Source organism: Melanerpes formicivorus, unplaced genomic scaffold (assembly GCF_026170545.1).
Source record: "Melanerpes formicivorus ecotype bairdi unplaced genomic scaffold, bMelFor1.0.p_v2 SCAF_7, whole genome shotgun sequence".
Lineage (NCBI taxonomy): Eukaryota > Metazoa > Chordata > Aves > Piciformes > Picidae > Melanerpes > Melanerpes formicivorus.
The window spans coordinates 12,530,501-12,551,395 of record NW_027142359.1 but is presented as its reverse complement, the minus strand read 5'-3'; the positions used below and the strand labels follow the sequence as shown (position 1 = coordinate 12,551,395).

At 37.0% G+C, this 20,895-nt stretch overlaps 1 protein-coding gene across 1 annotated transcript in view; it reads right to left on the bottom strand.

Moving 5' to 3' along the window:
- Window positions 1-20,895, bottom strand: part of ST6GALNAC3 (ST6 N-acetylgalactosaminide alpha-2,6-sialyltransferase 3) — a 239,219-nt gene that overhangs the window by 117,960 nt on the left and 100,364 nt on the right. Inside the window, exon 2 of the mRNA XM_068141059.1 lies at window positions 9,699-9,893. Coding sequence (XP_067997160.1) covers window positions 9,699-9,893 — 195 coding nt within the window. The remainder of the gene's footprint in view (window positions 1-9,698; window positions 9,894-20,895) is intronic.

Below are 20,895 nucleotides of genomic sequence, written 5' to 3'. Positions count from 1 at the left end.
ACACTAACCTTACAGTAATGTCATCTCCATCAGTTGTCACTGCTACTGGTGATGACAATGTGCATCCAACACCAAGGAGCAGCTCTAACAGAAATATATTCAAGGCAGCTCCATAGTCTCACCTGAATGGGGCATCCCATGGGATGGTACCTCTACCGCAAGAGCATTCTCCTGAAGGGGACTCCCTGAAGGTCTGCTTAAGATTAATGAAGAAACACCACATGTTGGAGAAAATTATGTTTCTCTGGCCTCTAACTAGAGAGCTGTTTAACCTCAAAAACATTGAAAAGAGCCTGTAATCAGCATTTAGAAGACACTGGCATAGCTGCAAATAAACTTGTTATGGATTCACTCCATTTAAGAAAGAAATTGTGCAAGTGATAACACCAGAAAGAAAAATTAAAAGTGTGAACGAGCTCTGGCCTGAGGCACAATTTCACCATAGGTTCTCTTGTGTGAAATCTATTTCTAGTTCTTTGTCCAAAGCCTATCACCAGATGACTGGATAGATATAATGCATCCGTCTCAGGGCTACAATTGAATCCATGCAGGAACCAAACCTTGTGCAGAATGAGCAGTAGATGACTTCAGAAGAGTCTCTCATCTCCTAAATCTCCAAGTTACACTTTCATAGCTGTCCTGAATGGTGGTATATTTTTTGGAGAAGAGATAGTCTGATGGTCTAGTGAAAGAAATGTTGGGCAGTGAAGGGCAAGCCAAATAAGAGAGAAGGCTGAAGAAAAACATCAGCCTGTTTGGACAACAAGCACTGAATCTGAAATGGAAGAGCTAACAGGAAATGGGATAGACATTACTAAGCTTTTACAGGCTATAAATACAATGACATGAGACGCTGCATTGTAACTAGAAAATGTTAATAAATCAATAAAATGAATTACACAAAAAAACACCTAAGAGCAAAATTGTCAGTCATTGATCAACTCCATAATACACTCTGTCATCAAATATGGGGCTATTGTTTTTGCCTAAAGGCCAAATTTTACCCTTCACCTTGGTGTTTAATTTCTGTTGTAGGATATTTGCCAGTGCTGACCTAAGCTTTCAGTGTACTGCCTGGAACTACTTTGGGTAACTGCTGTGGATGCAGTCAGGCATTTCATAGGAGCCTGAAGGCATCTGAAGAAAAGTTTAGACAATACTTCAACTTGATGCACTCCAGAAGTTATATTCTTTCTTTAAAAACATGAATCCTAGGCACTAGTACTCAAAAACACAGAAGGGAGGGAGGGTGGTAGCATCATTGAACTAGAACCAGGGAAACCAACCCAAACCAACTTCCACCTTGGCTGCTGGAGCAGTTTCTACGCTGGAGCAGCAGGTTCTGCATCCTGGAAAAATATTGGTCTAAGACATTTCCATTAATTTCAAATCCAAAACTCTGGGTCCTAGCTAATTTAAGAAGCTGTAATTTGAAAAATGATGCTGTTATCTGCAGAAAAAAGGACTACACTGCTATGAACAAGATAAAGTCAGTGGGGACAAAAATGGAGGACGAATCATTGTTATTAAGAGGGCAATCCCAAAATCACTCTAGTAATTTCTCGGTACTTGTTTGGGGAATTTAATTTAGCATTGTATTCATCTAATAGACATGTCAGATGAATTTCTGACAGGAAACAATGGATTACTGTAATCCCTGACTAGCTGAATGGGGGGGAATGGGGGGTGGGGGGGGTGGAGGTGTGTGTGAACCAAAAAAAAAAGCCAAAAAACCACAGAGGAAAGAAATACTGCAAATGACAAAAAACTTCTTTTTCTTTCCTCTCCAGACTGACCTGGTTTTCATTTTAGGGAGCAATGCCACAGACGCAATTTACCTGAATGTAAATTCAATGTTGGTGGTAATATAATTTACTGGTTTAGAGGTAAACGATAAATTATTTATGGTAAGTAGACAAAATTTATAGCTATGCCCCCAGAAAATGTAGCTCCTTGCTAAAGATACTTTCACTCTGTCAAGTTGAGCTCCTAGATGCACATACTGCCAGCATAGTAATATCAGTAATGAGCATGAGGTTTTTGATATGACAGTCATATAGGCCCTCTCACAGACCACAAAACACGTATTTGGTAGCATGGATTAATGTATTCAGCCAGACAAGAGAGACTACTGTCCCAAGAAAAGCAATTATTGCTGGTGCAATCTGCATCTGCTCTAGAAGAGTCTCTGAGCTCATTTCTCTCTATGCAGCAGTTACACCGGTCCACCTGTTCCAGCTTGATCTGAGAATAGGTAGCACAGATTAACAGCTCAAAAATGCATTTAAGATTCACATTTTGATCTAACAAAAAGCCTAAGAGAAAAGGTTCACGTGCTAGAAACTTTCTACCAACTCAGAGAGCAATAAAAAGCCCAAAACTATTTATTCAATCTGCAGAGTCTTGCAGCAGAACCTGAAGCTGCCAAACACAGACTATGACAGATGGCCATGGGAGCAAACTTGGAAAGCAAAGGCTTTCAAGGAAGATGGCTGTGCTTTAAAACTAGCTAGTAATTGACATGATTGTCACTGTTAGGAGTCTGTCTCTTGAGCGAGCTGTAGCTGCTGTGCTTACATGTGCACCCATGCACGTACGTGTGACTGTGTGTGGCTGGCACACCGCTTCCCTGCAGGGAAGTATTAATAGCCCCAGGTCAGCTCAGTGCTGTGCATCTCTGCCAGAGCAGCTATACTGGGCAAGAGCTCAAAGAGCTGAAATCGATGATTGCCAGAACCACCAGAAACGCCTTGTGCAGAAACAATTGTATGAGCAAAATGCCATTTTCTCTAGCTTTCTTTACTCTGTGGTGTATTTTATACACCTTAGCCATCAACACTGCATCCAAAACTAGCAACACCTTGCTGCAAAGGATACCTTGAATCTCTGAGAAATAGACCCCAGGTATAAACTCAGGAGGGTGTCACTGAACTACTTATGATGGAGGCATCTCAATTTTTAAACAGCAGTAGTGGGAGGACATTCAGTGGGAGGCTATTCAGATAGGGCACTGCTCTGCCAGCTGATGAAATGGAACACAAAGATGACACTTTGCTTCCTATTAATGCAAACCAGCCTGTACTTCATTTAGCAACTATTATTGGAAAAGTTGAAATCCAATCATGGTAACAGAATTCAGTTTTCAGAATAAGAGCAATAAATTCCTCTTTCTTTCCCTTGACCACAAGCCTTACTCTCATCTGCTCATTACACTAGAGAGCTCAATCTTCCTATCTTCCCCAGTGATTTGGTCTCATTCAAGTAGCTATTACACTGAACCTCTCTGTTCTTTTCTTTAGTGGTCCAAAGAATATTCCATCCACTTTGTTTTGTCCCTCTGCCATCTAACAAAAAAAAACCCAAACAAAAAAACCCCACACCCAAACAAAATAAACAAACAAAAATACAAACAAAAAACCAACTTAACTGACAGAAGTATGGCTATCAATCTGGCTAACTGCAAAACCAGAGTTTCTCTCTGTTTTTCCAAGTAGTGAATTTTCACCATACCATGTCTTTCATTTGGAGAGGCGTTGCTCACACTTCTCACTTGGAAACCACAACTGCCACCTTCTCATAAGGAGCTTAACATTGTCTAATATAAACCTTCCCTTCACTAGCAGTAAAAAAGGTGGAAGAAATCTCTGGAAATTACATATAACCAAGGTGAATGGCAGATCTATACCATCAGGCACCTTTTCCAGTTTAACCTCTAAACTCTGTTCAACAGATCAATCCAGCCCATGACTGCGCATCATAGGCACTTATTTCTACCAGCCCAGATTCTTTAGGGATTGACTTTTGGTGGCACAGCTCACTGGCTGATAGTAATCTCTTCTCAAGTCCCTTAGTCTGTTTTTGTTTGGTTGTGGGTTTTGTGTGTGTGTGGTTTGCTGTTTGTTTGGGTTTTTTTTTAAAAAAGGGGAAAAAAAAAAAAAAAGCAGAGCTGCCATGCAGGCAGCACTGCCTAAATCATCACATTCAGGCTCTGTGCAGAGCAGATTTAATTCCTTTGTACAGAATACTTGATATATTTATCCTAGCACTTGACTTTTTCCTCATGAGACACCATGTGAGTTGTAGCAGCTTTAAAAAACTAAGCTAATTCCATATATGCAGAAGGAAAAAGGCTGAGCTGGCAGGATTTAACTCAACTGAGGACACACATGATCTGTGCTCCTTTCTTTCCTGTAAGGTTCATAACAACCTGAGAGGTTTCAAGCAGATCTTGCAGCTTATTCTGATAGTTCTTTCTTCTCCCAAACAAAATGGAGGTTGGAAAGAGGAAAATGGCAGTAGGGATTCTGGTGATAATTTGTTTAGTGATGCCTATTTCTGTAATAGAAGATGTGCTCCTGTGCTCATTTGGTGGTTAAAGTCTTCAGCAGGAATTTAATTTTCCAGTCTGTGTCTATGGCTCCCAGAGCAAGGAATGTGAGCTCTGTTATAGTTAGCAAACATTGAGGGTTGAGGGAACAGAAACTATCTACCTTCCACACAAATCTCTCTCAGAAGCCTAACATGCAACATGATTATCATTAAAAACAGAATGTATCAAAACTTTCTGTAGCACTTCCAAGAAAAGTTGTTCCTGAAAATGTATACAGCAGAAGCAGAAAAATATCCAGGAGAATATATGGCATGTATAGTTTTATTTCCATTATTATTACTGTGGTTATTATTATGGGATTACTAAGGCTGAAATTATGTAACCGAGCAACTGATATAAAACAGTGTCTTAGAAGGGATATAAATGATAAATTACCATGAAATGGATGACCTTTTCTTAACAAAATATCCAATGAAACCTTAAGCTGTAACAATGAATAAGATCCCAAGGGAAAAGACAGCATGGAATCACAAATGAATTAGAAATTAAATACTAAAGCAGTGAGTTCCAGCTGATGTAGCATTTCAGTTTCTCTAGGACCCAGTTCTTGCCAGCAACAGTATGAAACAAAAATCTCTGAAGTAAGCCGAATATACCATGCAAGTTCACAATCTGGTACTTATCATTTTCACATCAATCCCAGTGTTATTCTTAAAGATTCCCATCATAGTAAGGGTCATTCTGCATCCATCAGTAGCAAAGACAAAACTTAAACCTTCCCAGGCTGATTACTAGCTATACTTATTTTTAGTATTTTGTATAAAAAATTCAGCCCTTTGAATTTTTTTTTTTTTATATATATATTTTTACTTCCTATATGTGGAAGGAAGCTAATAATAAAATATCCATCAAATTCTTTGCTTTATTTTAATTTACTTATTCAAGTTTTATAAGAACATATTCTCTAATGATAGGCACAAGTCCTTCCTATGATTACTCCTAACACATTTAACAGCTCTGTTTTGCTGATGTTGGAATGGTTCATGCCTTGTCTTACAGTCAGTACATCATATAGTCTATGTTTCTGCATGTTATATTACATTTGCTTCATGCTTCAGGTACTGCTGGGTTTTAATATAGTTACACTGGTTTGTTTAAAAAAAAAAAAAAGGCTACACAAATGTGTATAAAGTCTGTAACATCCTCTTAATTTTTATTCATAGCTGGGATCTCTCATTTGTGAAAACTTCCACTCATTTCAGCTGAGTTCTACCACACAACTTCTAGCAAAAAGACCAAAAAGAGAATCTAGACAAAGGCTGTTTGTGCACACATATATGTGGCTCTGTGTGCCATAGCTGGCAAGTAATTAATGCCTGTATGCTAGTTTGTTCAGGTTACAGGACAAAATGATATGTGGCAATAAATATTTCTTTCTTCAATGTAAACATTTTTGATAAGCTTTTCAAATAAAAATAAAACAATACAAAACAAACAAAACCAAACAAACTCTTAACTTCCACAATGGATGTTCCTTTAATCTAGTGCTTGTCACTATTCTGTGAGATTCTTCAATGTTCATGATGCAAAGATTCTTTTCTCCCTTAGAATTCATTTTCAATAAAGTCATTAGATCTCACAGTCACACTTTAATGTATGAATTTTAGGTCATCCCAGAGCTTACCCTTTTCCAAGAATTGTTTTAATCTTTGTACAGGACTTGAATATTCTCCTTATAATTATGTTTCAAATGTTATTGCAGCTATATTTCAGATTTTGCATATGTAAGAAAATGCTATATTATTTTAATACTGACAGTAGGGTAAAAATCTGGTCAATATTCACCTTTCAGGAGGCACAATCACATACCCAAGAACACTGTTAGACTTGCCTAGTATAAAGTTTGAAAATGCCAATGAGTTTTAAATTGATGTCCTAATGTTGCAGTTTAAATATATGATGTTCTTTAATATTTCCAGAACTCTATAAAGAGTAGGAGTGGTATGAAAGAAGGTTATATTTTCTATATGTGGTTCTTTTCATCTGCTTGTCCATTTTTTATATACAAGAATCATTACATCCCTGTGGACTGGGGGGTAAAGTTTACTCAAATGACAATAGGTTTCAATTTGATAACCATCATGGAGTATCATCTTCTATGAAAGTACACATGATAGGCATGACATTTTTTAAAGAGTGATTTCATGGGTCCTATCACCAAAAATTCACAGGTATGAAGTGGAGAAAATAAGCGACAGAAAGGTCACCTTGGCAATATGATTCCTTCTCACTGAAAGGTCAAGATTCGTGTATTTGATTGAGAGAGCAATATTGCAAAATAGGCAGCCATAGTCTCTCACAAATCTCAGGGAGTCCTCTCTAGACACTGAAAAAGAAATCACATGAAATTTTGGAGGACTACTGAGGCATCCTCTTCTCTTGCAGGGAAGGAGGACAGCCACATGATGCAAACTGTCTGGGTGAAGAGCTATCTACTTCAGAAATATCTCAAAAGTCAAACTAAAACGTGTCTAGAAATAATGGGCCAGCATAGTACAACATTTCACATAGATGTACTTGTATTTGAAATATTGTGTGTTTACTGTACATAAAGTCAGGTTTTCCAAAGCTGTTGCTATAGCTACAAATCAGGGAAACCATAGCAACAACACTGTATTATGTACAGCCCTAATTAGAGATTAAGTTATGTCTGTCTTTGTATTTTATATTGAATACTCCCATATATTTTAGTCATAGTAATATTTTTCCCCACACTATTACACTGCCAAGTCAAATACACACCACCTTTGAAACACACCTTTACAGCCTTATTTTGATCACACCTAATCATATACACATCATTGGTTTTTACTTGAGACAAAACACAGGTGTTAATATTGTCATATTTCTTAATCTTCTTTAATACAAATCACTGATCACTTTAGCCTTAACCCCCAAGTAATTGATTTTCCATCACCTCATATGGTTTTCATGTCTTGCCTCCCCCCCAACCCCCCAGAAGTAGCTATGCAAGGGAGGGACACGAAAGGTACAGTAGTCGTTAATCTAGATTATTTAGATTCCCTGCCAACTGAATGGGTTTGTGGCATAATTACTCGGCTCTGTGGACCTTCTATACGTACTATTTAAGTACACTGAGAAATGGACACTGGTGAGCCCTAGCATGCTGCAATCAACCAGGCCTCAGAGTGGGGCCTAAAAGGAGCAGATAAAGGACAGCAGAATCAAAAATGTGAAGATTGGAGGAAGATGCTGGAAGTGGCTGGAGAAGATCAGGAGACACATAGGATCCAGCAGGGTAAGTCTTCAAAGGATACTCTGGAAGACTATGAACACTATTCAACAGATGTGAAAAGATTCCCTCAAGAAAACCTAATTTCTTTAAATACCCTAATGCCTATCTTCCTCTCCATCATACAATTTTCTGTTAATTCTTTATAATACAGTGTCCTCACCTTTTGATCCTTGCCCAATGATGAGATAGCAAGTGTAAAATTTTGCAAAAGCCTTGGTCGCACCTGTTTAGGGCACTAGCTGCACTCATATACTGGACCTCCTGCTTATCTGATATGCCACAACAGCAAAAAAAAGAAACCAGTAGAAAACCATATCTTAATTCTACAAAATTCACAAAAATTCAATGTATTTGGCACTTACACAGAAATGAGAGAGCTGTGGTTTTAATCTCTATGAACAACTGAGAATTTCCGGCTATTTTAATACAGGCCGCACAAAAACACTTCTTTTATAAAGCAGTCTCTGTTATAAAAATTGTAGTCTGAGAAGGCTGTGAGTGTGAGTTAGGAACAGAAGCCCTGTAAAAGCTTTTCACATGGGCAGCACAATAAAAATTTCCTCGCACAGGGAATAATTAAGTCAGAAGATAGTGCACTCACAATTAGCAAGGCATGTTCAGTTTCTTCATTATCATTTTAATTAGCAAATATTAATGTAATCTGCAAATCCAAGGGGGAAAACAATTAAAATTACTAAGTTTGATGAGTCCTTCATGACCTAAGCTAAATTGAGACAAATGTCGTACTAATCAATACTGGTCACCAACTTTCAGGACATTCATTTCCATTTACTGTTAGAACTTCCAAGCGTGTTATCAAATTTAAGAATGAATTAAGGCTCCCACAAGCTACATCTAACCTCAGATGAAGGCAATGGTGAATAAAAATGGATTAGCATGCTGCTCTGCTCTCCACTTATCAGTTCAGACTGATAGTGATCAAGTGACCGTGGCAGCTCTGCCTCATTCAGATTCCACACCCGCCCCTGTGACAATAACGCAGGGACATGCAGAACACACTGTCCTCTCATTTTTACTGGGTTCTACTAGTCCTTTTGTACTTAACATAGGCTCGATGGAACCCTAGCCCTTCAAACTCAAGAGCAGTTCCTATTCACTTCACTGGGGCTTTGATTCATGTCTTGACTCAAACAGATTTTCTTTTGGGTGTGTGCCCTCATTCTGCTCTGTAGATAAGATACTTTGGCCTCCAATATATTCATATATAGAACAACCACAACATCCAGCAATAAAAACAAAGCCAAATGACAACTGCAACAAAACCAGATAAATATTAAAAATAAATAAATAAATAAAAAGAACAAAGAAGCCAACCCAAAACAAACCAAGAAAACCCAACCTAACTTGTCCAATAATCTTACAGGAGTGAGTGTAATAAATTACTAGAGTACTTTAATTTTCATAAAAGCTGTTGTGCAAATGAATTTCATTCATTAATAGTTGCAGTTTTATAAAGAAAAACACTATTTACATGACAGTATATACCATGACTTATAGTGCTATAAATCATAAGAAAGAACTTTTAGAGTTCTTTTTCTTATGTTAGCTTATTTTGCAAGTTTGCATATGTTATAAGTAGCACACTAAGGGAGAGGAAGAGTATGGGGGGAAAAGCACCACTACCCCCAAAACCCAGCAATGTCATTAGAGGATCTGCCAACTAGGGCAGTTTAAAGCAGAAGTCTCTTCAAAATTAAATTTTATCACAAGTATTTTTATCACACAGCAAGTATTTTGTGAAGTAGACACAGGCCAAAGTATTTTAAAATACAGCCTGGAAATTTTCTTTCTGGTTAAAAGTTCTGAAAGTCTGAAATTAATCTGAAAACTCTCTTGTCAGTATAAATACCAGTTTTCACTTCACCAAATATGATTTTGAGGCCAACATCTTGCTTTCTCCACTTCAGACTTAACCAAGCTTTTAAAAAATCTGAACAGAAACATTATTGTTCACTTTAGTTATTGCACAGGGGGATAAGGAAAGAGAAGCCTACTGATCCAGTTTGCTGTTCTCTTGATACCAGGTCTTACCTCTTGTGTTTTCACATTTATATATCCATAATGAGTTCTCAGAGGCTGCCTGTGACCATTAGAAAATGGTATCCATTTGACATTGGCTTGCTCAAAGCAGTTTAGGATCAAAGGGAAAGTTACTTCGTTTGTGAGACGAATGATGATCAGACAGAGGAATGCTGCAATGAAACTCACTGCAACAATGGACTTTCTCTGCAATGAAAAGAAAAAAAAATAAGAATTGTTTTAATAAAAATATATATCTTCTATTGTAGGATGAAGGATAAATGCTTTAGAAAGCTTTATGTGAAATTATGTTTATGGTAGTTCAGCTTGCTGCAGGAGCACAAGAAGACAGGTGGCAATAGTTTTGTTTCCATACATTTGCATTTCAGATGTTTTGAGGTTTTATTTTAGAACTGGCTTGAAATGAATCCATTTTGCTAAAAAGAAAATAAAATCAGTTGGTTTTTTTTTAAGTTTCAAAAAATATCCATCGGTTTTTAATTTTATTTATATTTGGAATGAAGATATAACGTAAATTTCCACATCAGCCCCCAACCAAAATTATCATTACTCTAGGTACATGACAAAGACACAAGATAAAGATCCACTCTGCAGCCACACCACCCAAAAGCTTATTGTGAAAAGATGATCACTACAGATTGTATTTATTGTGCATTAGTTTTAAATCATTCCTGTGCAGCAGAACTCATACTCCAACCTTAAATATTTTAGAACAGATGAAGTCAGGGCAACATTCTGTCTCATTTCACGTTCACAAATTTACAAAGTGAGGCATTATTATCTTGGCTAAGATGACCTCCATCGTTAATAATGTAGCAGACCTGAAGCCTGTATTTAATTAGCCTTTGCTTTCCACCTTTAACCTATCCAATTGGTTGGATGGGTGAATGTTACCACAGAAAGGTAACAGCTTTTTCATTGGGTGACTCCCCAGTCTGCGCAAGAGAAAAAACTTTGAAGAAATATGATATTCCCCTCATTTATAGCTGTTTTCAAAATTCTGCAGTCCATTACTTCAGACAAATTACTTAAGGCCAAAACCTGTTAGCTGGCACATGTAACGCTTCTATGTGTGATTATCACAAAGGTTATTTTTACATTTTCCCCGAGGGAATGGAACAATGATCACTTACAGGTGTTTCTACTGTACTTTAATTACATTCTAGCTTTGTGTAATTTGCCACAGTTTAATCATTATCCCTCTGTACAGCAAAATATACAAAAAAACAGAAAGAAAAAAATGTGTTTGCCTAAGGACCTACACACGTATATAATTAGACTTAACAGTGGATGACAGAATCTGAACACCCTAAATCTTGCTGACAAATATCACCAGCAGACAGGAAGCAGTGGAGTACACATTTTAGATGGTACACACTGCAATGGTGATAGAGAGGTGAAAGGTGAGCTCTGATTGCAACCATGTAAGAAAAATCTGTTGCTTGCCTGGAGGTTCATTTGACAGCCTGCAGAAACTAAAATTCAAACTGTTTGGCAGAAGAAACAACAATATTTAAACAGCTAACAGACTGGGAAAGATGTAGACAAAGTTTCACTGAACACGGGCACACAAGGCCTAAAGGCACTGCTGTCATGCTTGGGTTCTGTTTCTGGACAAGAAAAGAGCAAGAATTACAAATTGCAAGCAGCACATCTGAGTGGGTGCTATTGTGTTCACACACACACGAGTGAACAAAATAGTCCATTAAAGGGGTCAGCTGCACAGCTCTATCTGCGTTGATGTATTAGGAGGGTGCAATTCATAAGAGAAAAGCAATGACAGACTGAGATGAGATGGAAAACTTGGGTGCATGACGTCCTTATGAGGACAAAGGGAAAAGGATGATGAAAAGGAGTATTGTATGATTGTGATTCAGAGAGCTACTGGTTGTGTAAAGTAAATCCAAACCCAGCAAATCTTCAGAGGGCAGTGCAGCAGCCACAGCGTAAGCACAATTCAGAATTCATGGAAGCCACTGCACTTTTCATCTGCTGCATTATTACAGATTAACATTAAATTGCAATAAACTGGCTGGGAAGCACTTCTGTGTCACTTTTGCTAGTACCAGAAGAAGTGAGAAATGTTTAACTATATATCAGGGCCTTGAAAGTGTGAAGATCAGCGAAGATGCAAGGTGCAAGTGATAATCAAAAAGCAATGAGGAGGAGTCATATTATTTATTACAAATCAGAATTTAAATATTGCAAATATTTAAAGGAAATCTAGAATCTCCTTCCACTACATGAGTATGCTTCAATCAAAATGTCCACAGCAGAAAACAGCAGTACTCCCTGTGTGATGCCACTACCTGATTTCCACATGTTCTGTCATCCTGAACTTGAAAAATTTGCAGTCAGCTTTGTGTTCCTGTCACAGGAATCTTTTCTAAGGAGCCTTTGTCCTGAAAAGAACTCAGATTGTGTAGCTAGATTTCCTGGCCTTCATTAGAATGCTATCTGATTTTTACTTTCCTTCACTTTAAAGATATTGTACTTTGGTGGGGGAATGTGTGGCCTTCTTTTGTTTTCTTATGCAAGAGAATATTGTTTGAAAAAGAAAACAGCAAACATTTTTTTCTTTCTGTTGCCTGGAACAGACCTAACTAGAACAATGTAATGAGAGAAAGAAAGAATTTTTGCAACAGGAAGGAATCAAAGCATCTGTTATAATTGTTTTAGAAAAAAAAAACTAGTCATATAAAACCAGAATGTCTGCTTATCAACTTGTACAAAAGAAGCTTGTGTTAGGGACTTGGTTCTCCTATAATTTTTGTTGAAAGTGTAAAACCCAACAACATGCATTGTCTGAGGGAAAGACTATTGCAAATTGTCATTTCAGTGGCTCTATATATGGGACTGAAAAAAAATGCGGAAAATAACAAAGCATCTACTTCTAATGATTTTAGCCTTCTTAAGCATCAAGTAAGGCAGTCTGCTCTGTGGCCAAGAGTATTCTAAAAGGCACCTTTAAAAGTAATTTGCACTCCTCAGGTTTCTCACTCCTTTACCTGATCAAGAAAAAACCCCAAAATATGAAATACAGGCATTATTTGTCAGTAAGTGCTTCTTGCAAAATCACCCTTTCTGCAGATAAATGGATTCTGTTATCTTTCATCTGATGTAACTTATAATCTAGCAGTGGCGGTATTAGGAATTGTACATGACGTTAGGATACAAGAGAACTATGAGGCGATATACAAGGATGAATACCAGCCTCTAATTTGTCTCAAAATTTGTCTGCATCAACATTTTAAACACTTATACGTGTTTGGGAGAGCTAAACCAACACTAATTAGCAAGTCTGCAGAGAAAAAAATCTTATTCCTCCCCAATTTTCAGTTCTCATGAATGCAAATAATCTCTTAACAAAAGAAACACTTCACTAACATGGAGATGTCCCCAGTACAAATATCAGACACCCTTTATATTTTTCTAGATAATTCAATGTAGATGTATTGATGTTGCCAACATTGAAATAAAAATTAGTTATAAACATTTTTTTTAATACATATTCAGGGAGGATTAAACAATAAAATGTATTTTAAACTGTTTCTTAGCTGGACAACTTGCAGAGTATATTAGCTTTACTAACATTTTTATTTCACTGTAATACATGGCTAGTCTAAATGACAAGAAGAAAATTACCATGCTTAGGAGCATAGGATCCTGTAGCAGAAGAGCAATGGAGTTCACTATTTGTCAACGACGCTAGGTCTAAAACGCTAATCATTTATAGTTTAATAAATAAATAAAAGTGGGCACAGTTCAGATCAGAGTCCATCTACTTCAATACCACCTCACTGGGAAGAAAATAGAAACTAGAAGTAAAGAGTTTATTTTCAGCTACTTTTACTCAATTCCCACAATTACATAATTGCAGTTATTTCTGATACCTGTCTCATTCTGTCTAGCGTGCACATCCAAATCAATAATGCACAGCTCACACCTCTAATACTTCAGATTATATTTACGTTGTTAAAATATGGATTAAAATAAAAACATAAAGGTCATACTGCTACATTGGTTAGAATTTGATTAAAAACTTCACAAAAATAAAACAGTAACAATAGTGCTTCTATAGGGAGGGGGGTATGTGTGTGTGTATATATTATATATGTATAGACACACACACATATACATATTTCCAAACAGGCATATCTAATTTGGCAACACAGTCCCTAACACTATTTATAATCTTCATATCATCCATTTTTAGCTATTTACTAGCGCTACAGTGAGTTATTAGCTTCAGTTTGGCAAGAACTTGACAGTCTGAATGAGTTTTAGTAATTTTTCTTTCATAATATCTTAAGTACGAGTTTATGTGACTATTTTTAATAGTTCAATAATGTCTGATAGAATAATAAAACTTTTTTTTTTAAGTGTTAGATATAGCTGTCTAGCATGGATAAAGTAAGGAAGTGTTTTCAGTGCAAGAAGAGATATTCACAATGTAACCGACGTATCTAATAATATCATTATTGCACTTTCTAGATCAAGATCAACACGCTGCCACTTAGACTCTATTATGACAGAGACTATCAGTTTACAAGCAATAATTAATCCCCATCTGAGTGAGATTAACAGTAAATACCCATTTCATGGATGCATATATTGAGGCTAAAAGCAACTTCCTTAGGACCACAGACAAATCAACAGAAACAGCTCCTAAACCTTTATTCTAGAACTATCTTGTTTCTTAGGTTTATTGTTCCTATTATAGCTAACTGTCTGTATTTGTTCAGTGTCAAAGTTGAATATGATATTATGGAAGGCTCTAGAAAAAAAATCCCTTGGCACCAGGAAAAGTTACACATCTCAAAGATAAAAGGAAAATAAACTCTCTTTATTTCAGAAATCAGTTTTTTAAAGCATTCATTTTTTTTCCTGTTGTTTTCATGGGTACATGATAGCACTGCTCTTGGAAGGACAAATCAATGGTAAAGACTTACATAAGGGCTTTGAATCTCAAATATGACACAATATGCAGTAATATTGCATTAGCTTCACAATACACACCTTTACAAGCATACTGAACAACTCAATTGCTTTTTAATATCTCTGCACATTATACTACTTTTATTATACAGCTGTCTTTTTGTTCAAGTATAATGCCAATTGAAAACAATAATGGCTACACTTACTGAATTTGTTTCATTTTGCAGACCACTATATGTAAAATACAGGTTTCTCTTCTATGGTCCTGAGCATCCTCTTCAAACGTTGCTTTCTTTTACAACAGAGCATAAAGTGAAATCCTCTCAGTGCTCTGGTTCAGCATACCTCACTGATTTCACTAGTATTGGAAATAAATATGCCTTCCTGCTGTTTCTTTTGTCCTGAACCTCCCTTTAACAGAGATGCTGGAGGGATACTCAGGCAGGGGTCCTAGGAGTTTTCAAAGAGAGAGCAAGACTATATAGCAAAGATACTTTTAGAAATAGACATATGTCAAACAACATTTGCATAAAATCAGTGGTTGAGGATTTACTTTCTTCTTCTCCAGAGACTCCAGAAGTGAGATTTAACCTGACTATGTTCAAAGGCACCACAGGAGATAGTTGTCAATGTTTCTCCCTCAGGAGAAGAAAACACAGAAAGTAAGGGGTTATATCAGAAGTAAGATCTGGTTGGGGTTCAAAACGCAGTAAAAATAAGATTAAGGCAACTGGTTTTGTGGTGGTGTTGTTCTGTTTTGTTTTGTTTTTTCGTCTGTAAAAGGGCACCTTTGTTAAACTAGAATGTAAACATCCAGGAAACTGAGAAGTGCTGAAATAAAATTCAGTGATGGAGAAGCAAGGAAAGAAATGCAGCATTCATAAAAATAGAAGAGATACAATGAAAGAAACACAACTTCGAGCTTTCTGTATGCCTGGAAAGTATTTCTTCTAAGAACATACCCTATGTTCATAGCTTGTGATGTTTGAGAAGGCATGAATAGAGGACCCATTACTTCTTGTATGCCTCCTCTGTAGGAGCTCTGGCCTTTCTTATAGCTAAGCCAGTTGAAGAACTCTCAAGAGCACATCTCACTGCACCTCTTTTATTGTTATTGTTGGCTGAAAACTTAACATCACTCATTTTTCACTGTGATTCACAATACAGTCCCGCATGAGTGGTAGCATAGCTTCGTAACAGCTCAACTGTTTTTCAAAGATCTCCTTCATTAAAGCCAAAATTCTGCACAGCACCCAGCAATCAACAAAACTAGTGATCAGCACAACATTGTCCAAACAATGAAGCAGCAGTAGTCAGTCTCACTGTCTATGTGTAGGAAGATTATTGCTATGGACATTTAGTCTCAGGTAACGGCATAACTTTATTATGTATGGTATTCCCATCAGAAATAATATACATATTTGGGTAATAATATGAAATTATGTAAGGTGAAGAACTTCAAAGTTTCAAGTAGTTACTGCTGAAGCATTTTGGAGGACTCCCATATGCATAAGAAATTCCACCATTTGAAAACTCCCAGTGATTCTAAGTTCTCCTGTAAAGCACTGCCAGATTTCAAGAATTAATCTGTGCCATTATTCCCTCGGCCTACAATCAAAGCCTGATACAACAGAGCATCTTTTTTTGTGGAGATATTCTTATCCACTTTGAGCTCCCCATATCCTATGATTGTTTCTCCCACTCCTTTCCTGCTTACTCAAAGCTGAATTTGTATTCCCTTGAGCAACCCAGTTCTTGCCTAGGTTTCCCTATGTAAATAGCCTTTACTTCCAATAGGGCACAAACACATCATTAGCAACAGCATCAAACCTCACAAAGTCCCACTACCACCAAGCCAACCTTCTGAGTGAGGCATGATTTAAGCCAGTCTGCTCCTTCATTTTACCCTGTAACTGAAAGCTGTCCAGTAACTTAGAAGACCTAGACATTAAAATGCCCATGGCAGAGCAGCACATTTTAGATAAGATTTGTTGATTTTTCATTTAGAAGATCTGTTAAGAATATTTAATCCAAAATTGCTGTTACTGATTCATTGATGTCCTTCACAACTAAAGTGAATTTCATCAGTAGCAGTAGATGCATATTATATAAACACTAACATACTCTGTGTATAATTAAGTAGTATTAAAAAAAAAAAAAAAAAAAAAAAAAGCAAAAAGCAAAAAGCAGCCTCTGCAGTACAGCTCTCAAATGGTGGTGGTTGGGGTTTTTTTTTTTCACTCTGGCTTATTGCCCAGCTCTTATCAATCGCTTGGCAAGCTTTCAGAGGCACATAGAGGCTGACGTGCGCTTCCCTATAATAGAACTGCTGGTACAAGAATTTGTGATCTTTCAACCTGGCAGTTGGTTGTCACTACTTATTGAAGTACCACTCGATTGTAGTTATTTTTCACCTGCTGAGGAAAAGTTCAAAGAAAAAACCACCCATATGCGACTATTAACTCTTACTCTGGCAGTTAGACCTCACAGAGATGACATCTCTCTAGAAATACATAAAGACTCATGATAAGCAACATCATAAGAATGAATCCTTAATTGAGGTGGTTTTCACAAGCATTCTGAAGGATACCCCATAGCTGCCAATTCCTTTCAAAAGATTGATTCTTTCCAACCAAAAATAGACTAAAACTTCATAAACCAGAAGAAAAGCTGCAACAAAAAGCCACACTGATCCATCAAGAAATATTAATAAATAATAAAATATCTCTGCAGATCTCTGTATATTTTAATAAGAGCCTACTGCATAAGAAATATCAGAAATACTGGATTCATTGTTTCAAAAACTCTCAGAAAAGGAATGTGATGGCTTCTAAAGTGAATGTGAGATATACTAAATGTCTGTTCCTAGTAGTAAAATCATCAGTGTGTTTGGTACACAGCAGGAGGAACGGATCTTAATTGCATACCTGTATGTTTTGCAAACCCTACACTGGGATGTAAGTTCCAGAAGAACTAACTGCTGTGCTGGACTCGAAGCTAACAAAAATTGGGAACTGGGCCCATGCCTCAGTTTCCTTCTAAAGTCCAGATAACATTGGAGGACAAAAGAGATCTCTGTCCAGTCTGCCACTTGGCAGGCTTCTTGATCTGGCTCTTCACACCAGCACCATCCCATACTGTTCATTAGGAGGCCAATACTTTTGGAAAGTTGCTCTGGCTGCACTCTCTGCCACTGCAGCGCACTTGCTATTCACAGCTATTCAGAAGCATGAAAAGAAAAACAGAAACAGGTGGTCGTTATCTGTTTTAGCCTTGTGTTAGGCACCCTCAGGCAGCCCAAGCACCCTAACACAATGCAGCTTAATGTCTTGCTCCAGTGGCAGGCATGCCAACAGTGTTTTCTGTGAGCAGGCATATGTGCTCTTTCAAGGGCTGGATGAATGGTTGGCTCTGCTCTGAAATATAAGATACAAGTACTGAATAAAATCATTAGGGGCCTCATTCACACCACCAGGCAAAGGTCCAGAAACTGGTCTTCCCAAAAATAAAGGAGGACCGCTGTGAATCAGACACAAGTTATTCTTCAGGGGAGATGATGCTCTTCAGCCAGCCAGCAGCAGGTCTTTATCTTGTTGTCCTGGGTTGGCAGGAGGCAAAAGCAGCCTCTGTGTATGGCCTTTTACACAAAGCAAGTGAACCTGAGCTCTAAAGTGTTTTGGCAAGGCCTTTTCCCTTTATCCAACACAAATTTACTTGGGGTGTTTTTTGGATAATCCAACTCTAGCCTATCTCATCTGTATGGTGGCCATATATGTTATCAGAAAAATAAAATGCACTATTCAGTGCCTCCAAGCTTTGCCTGCTTCTAGCATGTAGAGTAATACTTCAAAAACCATAGCAATTTATATTTGATAAAAAGTAAGACTTAATTACAGAGAATTCTAAGCTGAGACCGGCTATTTCACAATGGGAAATTTAAATTTTCTGACATATAGCTGGGAACATACTGCTTTCACTACTATACTTGCCATGCTTAAATCTTGTTTTTTCTTCATGCTGCTTATGCTTATAAAAATGGTATTTGGGAAAAAATAAAATAAAAAAAAAAAGAATTCATAAGCTAGACACCTGAATGGCAGTGTCATCACTGAAGGGACCTTAAAAGCCAAGATTTAGATGTAGACATACAACCATTTCTATGGCATACAACCCTTCAGAGCAGCAAAATTTTGAGCAAAAGGAGACCTGTAAAGGATGTGGTATTTGCTGGGATGGTCACACTAGGGTTCAAGCTAGGTGAGGAATTCGTTTTTCAGTGTAAGTGTAACATGCCATCTCCAGGATGTAATTGACTTCTAGAGTGGGGTTTTAGGGGGTTGTTTTTGGATGAAGGTATCCAGAAATCAGCAAGGCACTTTTTATAGTATACATTATTATCACAGCTCTACAGCACAGAGCTTTCCATCTAGGATGCAGATCAGCTACTAAACACTGTACACTTATAACAGATCCAATGATTTTATGGCCCAAATGAAAAGTAGAAGGCAGGTCTACATTTTAAATTTCATTTGTAGGAGGGGCTGCACTAAGCAGTGCATCATCTGTACTGACACAGATTTGCAAACAGTCTGTACATGTTTTTTAGCAGAGGCTTTCTTTTCAAGTACTGGAATGATCTGACCCCACTTCACTGGCTTCTACTGATACAATCACTGGAAAGTGTTGCAAGCCTGCAGGAACTTAAAAAAATTTCTTGCCTAGTGAGTTCAATTGTGTTCCTTCTACATGTAAGAGTCATTTCATTATTCATCCTTGGATAACATGAGCAAGAGGTTATCAGAAGTTGCTACAAGGGAGACTCTCCAGATAGCAAAGAATATGCAGCATTATAGGTACAAAAAATAATGACTGTTCACATACCACTCAGGAAGTTGATGACATATTCCTCAGTTGACTAGGGAGCTCCTTAAATCAGGGCAGTGAAACTCAATAATAGCACTTATCAAGGCAGTAGCCTCAGCTTAATTATGAACTTTATTAATCATGTATTCTCTTTAAAAAAAAAAAAAAAAGAAAAAGAAAAGAAAAAAAAAAGAAAAAAGAAAAGAAAAAAGAAAAAAGAAAAAAGAAAAGAAAAAAGAAAAGAAAAAAAATAAAAAAGGGAAAAAAGGAAAAAAAAAGAAAAAAAAGAAAAAAAAAGAAAAAAAAGAAAAAAAGAAAAAAAAAGAAAAAAAAAAAAAGAAAAAAAAAAAGAAAAAAGAAAAAAAAAAGAGAAAATACTCCAGAAGCTGTGTCCGTGATGCACTGAGCTTGCGGAAAAGTCTGCTGTGACACTGCAAAACAGATCCCTTAGCCGTTCTGACAAGTTCACAAAGGACAATCTTTGCTTTTTGTGATGACCTCTCATTTCTAGGAATTGGGAAAGTAATTTTACATGTACTAATTTTCATCAGAAGGAAGAAAAATACAATGTCATGTTTACCATAAAATCCATGATCTGAGACCCACTTTTTGAGCACACACAGACAGAGTTGAAAGATATACCTGCAGTGGACTAGCACCCAAAAGCCACAGTCAGGAGCCAATCCCCATTGTACTAAAAGCAGTAGATTCTTTGGATTCATTATTTCTGCAGAACGTTTCAATAGGGGCTAGAGAAAATCATAAAAATTGATAGTTTTCTGAAAGGAATTTCCAAGCAGTAAAGTTTTATCTCTCACTGATCTGTTATCCTGATAGAATAGTACAGGGACAGTTACATATATATCCTACACAAACACACATTCTATCTTCATATCACACTCCTCTCATGCCGGGTGAACTAACTGAATTGAACTTGACCTTCAAAGCCCTTGGAATGCAACAAAATATCTCTGTTTTCTGACATTTATGGGTGGCTTTTCTGCATGGCTGCTTTTATTGCCCACAAAATAATGGTGATAGCTGTGTGTACAAACCTACTATAAACACTGACAAATCACATGAAAGGAAGACAGATTTATTCAGTGTAGATTACTCCAAGAGCTAATCTAATCAAATCCAAGATTTACATTTTTTAAGCAAATCAAGAATTCATAGAGCTTGCATTTTGATAGAATATATATATTACAGTTTTATTTCAATCTGCAAGTGTAATTGAACTGATTTGGATCTTCTGTGCTTTTATTTTTGCTTAAAAGGGTTTTACGTGTTTCATATGAAAATGAATCACTGAAGTAGCACATGCACAAGGAAAACCCTATGGAAAATTCATACAAAAGATTATAAATCTCTTTCTAATAACAAGCTA